Source organism: Suricata suricatta, chromosome 1, assembly GCF_006229205.1.
Source record: "Suricata suricatta isolate VVHF042 chromosome 1, meerkat_22Aug2017_6uvM2_HiC, whole genome shotgun sequence".
Lineage (NCBI taxonomy): Eukaryota > Metazoa > Chordata > Mammalia > Carnivora > Herpestidae > Suricata > Suricata suricatta.
In genome coordinates this window covers 192,738,323-192,744,212 of record NC_043700.1, presented here as the reverse complement: position 1 = coordinate 192,744,212, position 5,890 = coordinate 192,738,323, and the positions used below count along the sequence as shown (strand labels likewise).

At 55.2% G+C, this 5,890-nt stretch overlaps 2 protein-coding genes across 2 annotated transcripts in view; both read left to right on the top strand.

The window, feature by feature from the left end:
• Positions 1-156, top strand: part of CFAP99 (cilia and flagella associated protein 99) — a 38,882-nt gene extending 38,726 nt beyond the window's left edge. The window contains exon 16 of the mRNA XM_029949491.1: positions 6-156. Coding sequence (XP_029805351.1) covers positions 6-92 — 87 coding nt within the window. The 3' untranslated portion in view covers positions 93-156. The remainder of the gene's footprint in view (positions 1-5) is intronic.
• A 5,484-nt stretch (positions 157-5,640) lies between these two features.
• Positions 5,641-5,890, top strand: part of RNF4 (ring finger protein 4) — a 29,237-nt gene continuing 28,987 nt past the window's right edge. The window contains exon 1 of the mRNA XM_029949461.1: positions 5,641-5,772. The gene's annotated coding sequence lies outside the window, so the exon portion shown is untranslated. The remainder of the gene's footprint in view (positions 5,773-5,890) is intronic.

Here is a 5,890-nt window from a genome sequence, read left to right as displayed (position 1 = left end):
TGGAGCTGGAGCGGAGCCGGGAGCGCCGGCTGCAGGCGCTGCAGAAGAGCAGCTCGGCCGCCGGGCACGCGCGCCGCCTGGAGGCCGCCTGAGCCCGGGGCAGGCGCGGCCCCGGAAGCCCCTGGAAACCCGCCCGAATAAAGCGTGCAGCCGGCAGAGTGCGCCTCTTCTTCCTGCGCCGCGCGCCCCCTCCACCCCTTCTCCCTGCTCCACGCCCTAGCTTGCCCGGCAGTCCACCTGCCCCAGATCACGGTTGCTAGATAAGATGCAAGACACCCAGTTACTGCGTAGGACAAACACACACAAAAAAAGTATCCATTCTTTATCTGCAATTCAAATTTATCTGGGTGTCCTGTATTTTCTGTGCTAAATCTCACCACCCTTGCCTTAGGTGCTACCCTTCCCTGGGGCCCAGCGCAAGGCATTACCCATGCCCTCCTCGTTGCGGAGCTCCCAGAGCCACCACCGCACGGGAGAACTTGGAATGCGCACTCTCCCCCTGGAGTCCAGCGGCTTAACTGGTGTGCTTGCACGTGTGCATCTGGTTGAAGACGTGGCCGGAATGCTTGAGCCACTGGGAAATGGCCTGTCTCCTTATTTGTCTCAAGCAAACCTCCCTGCGGCAGTAGGGGGGAGGGGCCCGCGGGGATGCAGGAACTATCCCCTACCCCCATTCTGCTGATGAGGCCAGCAGGGCTCAAAGAGGTCAAGTGACCAGGCCCAGAAGTCTTGACCCACAGCTAAGCCTGCATGACTTAGCACCACCCAGCCTTCTCCAGCATCACCAAGGGACGTGATCAGAGCCCTGGACCCGCCCACACCGGGACACATTCATTCTCTTGGGTTCCTCTAGATCCAGTGCCAGGCTGGAGAGGGCATGGCCTTGAGGACAGGCTGGCTGAGTGACAGCCTGCTGGTGAAATGCAGAATCATGAATAAAGCACAATGTGCTGCAGCTCCCAGGAAGGACAGAGGATTGGCAAGTCCGTGGGTGGGAGGCGATCAGGAAGGGGCTGGAAACAGCCAGGTAGACAGATGTCCAGGAGGGAGGTGCCCCCCAAACCCAACATCCTCCTGGCCTCCAGCTCACATTCAGACCAGGAGGATGGGCATCTTCAAGTGACGAGAACAGACACCAGAGTTCTCCCCGAATATTCTGAAGTGTCAGAACCCCAGGACTTTCTTTCCCATGCTGGTAAAAAGAGAAATTTCCCACCTCCCTGTCAAAAAAGCTGAGAGGCAGATTAAATTTTATTTAAAGAGAGAAATACGACATTTCTTCTATCCTGTGTTTTGTATGATCCCACCCCATTTCTGCATTGATGACAGCCTGTCCAGAGAGTCCCTCAGGAGCCCCGAGAGTTTCAAAGGCTGAATCACTACAATGTGCAGGTGGGGTGGGCTTCAGGACGTGCCTGATGCAGGAGTTCTGTCTCCAGGCTGGGAGCGGTTCCAGCCGCGCGGCATCCAAAGGAAGAAGGGCCATGTCTCCCTGGTGGCCAGCTCAGGAGGGTTCTCTCTCCTTGAAGCCTTGGGCGAACATCTGCTCCTGTCGCCCTGGCCTGAACTGATCAGGCTCTGCGGAGCCAGATCCCATAGCGGCGGAAGGTCCGTACGGAGCCAGAGCAAGTGCTGTGGCAGGAGGGGAGAATGCCAGATAGGCTGCCGGAGCACAGGGAAGAGACGCTAGCCCAACAGGTCTGAGATGCTCTTGGCAGCGAGGCTGGTTGGCGGTCCACACAAGGCCCCTACCTGACCTTTTGCGCAGGAAGGCAGCTCAGAGCTGCCTTGAGAGTGCACGGGACTTTAGTCCATAGAAACCCACAGAAACCCGGGTGGGACAGGCCTTGAGCCATCCTCTGAGGCTGTGGCCTGAGGGCAGGCCTCGTGTCATGGATTGCTGGCAAAATGTCTCCAGTCCCCAGGTTCCTTGCCTTGTGACCTCCCATCGAGAGGCACTCTGTTTCCCTCAGCACCTGAGTCTGGGCTGACTCACTTTGGCCAATAGGGTGCAGCACAAAGTGGTTGTGTGCCAGCTTTGAGGCTCGGCCTCCGGGGGCCTCCGACCTCCCTCCTGTTCTCTTGGAAGCCTGCCCAGCCCCAACGTGAGCCGTGAGCCTGCTGGGCCTGCTGCTGGGCCTGCTGGGATGAGACACTGTGTGAGAACAGCCCGTTGTCCCAGCAGAGGCCATCCCCACCCATCCTCCAAGCCAGCCAACCAGCAGACCCCAACAGGTGTGGCTGACCGGACCCAGAATGCTCCCCTCGGCCTCACTCCCCTGTAGCTTCCTTAGCAACAATAAATGCCTATTTGTTCAAAGCCCTGAGCTTCGAGGTTTGTTCAGAAGCAACAGCTGACTGGCAGGCCCTCTGGAGCTGGTGGCCTTCACTTACCAAGGCCTCCCCCACCTGCGTGAGCCCTTAGAGAGAGCCCGAAACTGCCCCTGGAAAGAGGGCCTGCCAGGAAAAGGCAGGTCCAGCCGATGCTGAGAAAGCACTCCTGACCACCCAGGGAACTGACATTCTGCTTCGGGGTATTTTCTGCATACGTCCGGCCAGCAGACCCTCACTGACAGAACGTGAACTTCTTGGACAAGGGGTTCTTTGGAGATAGTTAACTGGATTCTCAGACCTCATCCATGGGGATTCGGGTTCTGGGGTGATGCCCATGAACTGTGAGATCATGACTTGAGCCGAAGTCAGGTGCTTAGCTGACCAAGCCACCCAGGCGCCCCCTTATTTTGATTTTTTTAAAGTAGGCTCTGCACCCAGTATGGAGCAGAATGCAGGACTTGAACTCACGACCCTGAGATCAAGACCTGAGCTGAGATCAAGAGTCAGACCCTTGGGGTGCCTTGATGGTTCTGTCAGTTAAGTGTCTAACTCCTGATTTCTGCTTGGGTCATAGTCCCAGGGTAATGGGATCAAGTTCCATGTCAGGCTCCACACTGAGCATCTGTTTAAGATTCTTGCTCTTTCCCTCTGCCCCTCTCTCCTGCTTGTACCCTCTCTCTCTAAAGTATAAAATAATAAAAATTTAAAAGAGTCAAGATGTTTAACCAACTGAGTTACCCTGGCACCCCAACGTTTTATTTTTTTAATTTTTTCAAAGTAGGGGCCACAATCAACGTGGGGTTCGAACTCATGACCCTGAGATCAATAGTCACATGTTCTACCGACTGAGCCAGCCAGATGCCTCCAACATCACACTACCTGATGTATTAAAGTTACAAACAGAAAACCCTAGCTATTCTTCAGGCTGTGAAACTCAAATTACTATCTTATCTATAATTATCATTTTGATTGGTTGGTAATGGTTGGTTCCATTCACAGGCTGAAATCTTCTTTAGCACTTAAAATTTAATTTATTTTTTAAATTTATTTTTGAGAGACAGAGATAGCTCAAGTAGGGGAGGGTCAGAGAGAGAGGGAGATACAGAATGAGAAGCAGGCTCCAGGATCTGAGCTGTCAGCACAGAGCCGGATGCGGGGCCTAAACCCACGAACCATGAGATCATGACCTGAGCCGAAGCCGGACACTTAACCGACTGAGCCCTCCAGGCGCCCCTGCTTTAGCATTTTAAATTGCATTTAAATGTGCAGAATCTACTTTTTTTTTTTTTTTTTTTTTTTAGCATTTCCATGGTCTGGCTTATCAAGCATTTAAAAATTCTGGGGCGCCTGCGTGACTCAGTCGGTTAAGAGTCCATCTTCAGCTCAGGTCACGACGCCACGGTTTGTAGTTTGAGTTCCACATCAGCTCTGTGCTGACAGTACAGAGTCTGCTTTGGATCCTCTGTCCCCCTCTTTTGCTGCCCCTCCCCTGCTCACGCAGGGGGGCTCTCTCCCTCTCAAAAATAATCAAAACATTTAAAAAGTGTAAAAACTCCTAAAGATACATTAAAGGTCTAATTTGTCTTCAATTTCTAAATTGTCTTTAATATTCCGACTATGATCACAAAGTCTTATACCTTCCAACTTAAAATCACTATCAAAATCAGTGTTTCTTTCTTTTTTTTTTTTTAAAGAGGGAGACAGACTCCTAAGCAGGCTCCAGGCTCTGAGCTGTCAGCAGAGTCTGACATGGGGCTTGAACCCACCAACCATGAGATCATGACCTGAGCCTCTAAGTCAGAGGCTCTACCGACTGAGCCACCCAGGCACCCCTCAAAATCAGTGTTTCAAACTCAGCATGTTTCACACACAACCAGATTTATTGGAGACGCTGCCATACCAAATTCCTTTACAATGACGTAAGTATCAAACACAGAGATTGCTCCTAAACTCCATACAAAACCATTAACGTTCTGGGTTTGATCTGGTTAGTCATTTCCATACATGACTCAGTCTTCTGGGTTGAAGACCCCTCCTCATAAACTGTCCATCCCAGGCTTTTGGAGCCATGTCCTCATTGCCTGAGCACTTCCAGGGACCACCCATGATGGCCACGACCTGATCTGGGTACTCTCAGAATAGGGGGGACAAGCTGGGCTTTATATTGGCAAATCCATGTCCAAGGGCAGTTCTGGAAGCCGAACTCAAGGAACCCACCGCCTGCTTTTCTCTCTGGTTTGTGACCTGCAGCCCCCTCTCAGGGCCTGGTATGCACCCGTGCTGGTCCCTGTGGAGCCCTCAAACTGTCCCCCTCCAGAGCGAGGGAGTGACTATCCCCACATAACAGGCGAGGGGACTACTGAGACGTGCTTGAACAACGGAGCTAGGATTCAAACTCGGGCAATAAGGGCCCAGAGCCTACACCCTTAACCCCTGGAGTTGCACCAGATGCCCCAGGGTGCTCCAGGCCTCTGGCTGGGCCGTGGTCCCTTCCCCAGAACTGGATCTGGGCCAGAGTGCTCCCCCGGGGTTCAGTCCTTACTTTCCCTCACCCACTGACCTAGGGAGAATTCAGACTCAACCTGGTTTCTGGGCCCTCCCCAGTCTGATTCTTGCCTCCCACCCGCCACCACTGCGCACCCTTGCTCCTCGCACCACGGGCAGCCTGCAGTCTCCCGGACAAGCCAGCCTCTCTCCCCACTCAGGATCCCTCTTCTGAGAACTCTCTCCTCCCTTCTCTAGTCCTTTCAGTTCCCAGCTCCGAGGTGGCTTCCTTCAGGGAGTCCTCCCAGTCGTCCTGGTTGAGTGATTTCTCCGGGTTCCCGCAAATGGGCCAGGCTGTGCTTCCCTCCAGTTTTCCCCGCCAGCCGGGGAAACAGTCCGGGATCACTGGGACCAGACTCCGGCCAGGGCCTCGCACGTCGGGTCGCTCCCTGGAGCTCCTGCAGATCCAGGCCCGGGTTCTGGCCAACAGTGGAGAGCCCGGGAGCGTTGACAGGGGAGAGAACTGAGGCCCGGAGGCGTCGGCGGGCCTCATCCGGCAGGTATCAGAAAGCCGAGAATCGGCCGCCACTCTGCAAACCACAACTCCCGAGAGGCCTCGTGCATCGAGGGGCGCAGACCGCATCTCTCGCGGGAAGGCGGGAGCTTGAGCTCGCGGGCGCGGGCGGAGCCGGAAGGAAGCCCTTTTCAAAGCGGTAATAGATGGTTTTCTTATCCAATAGAATTGAAAACATCCCTCCTGCACCGGGAGACCACGGGAGTAGAAGGGGCGACGACCAATGGCAACGCACGGGGGGTGGAGCCGAGGCCTCCAGGGCGGAAGTGGATCGCTGTTGCGGCGGCGGCGTCTTGCTGGAGGGTTTCTCCTCCGTGGTTTCCGGGGGTGCTTCCTCGCTGGACCGCAGACTGGCTACTGCCGGACCAGACCGGCTCCAGGTAAGCCAGGCTTCACGGAGCGGGGGCGGCCAGCCAGGACCCGGCGGGGCTGGTGTTCGGCGGCTTCGCGGCCTGCACAGGCCTCGGCGCGGCGGCCCGTCGGAGCGCAGCCAACCCC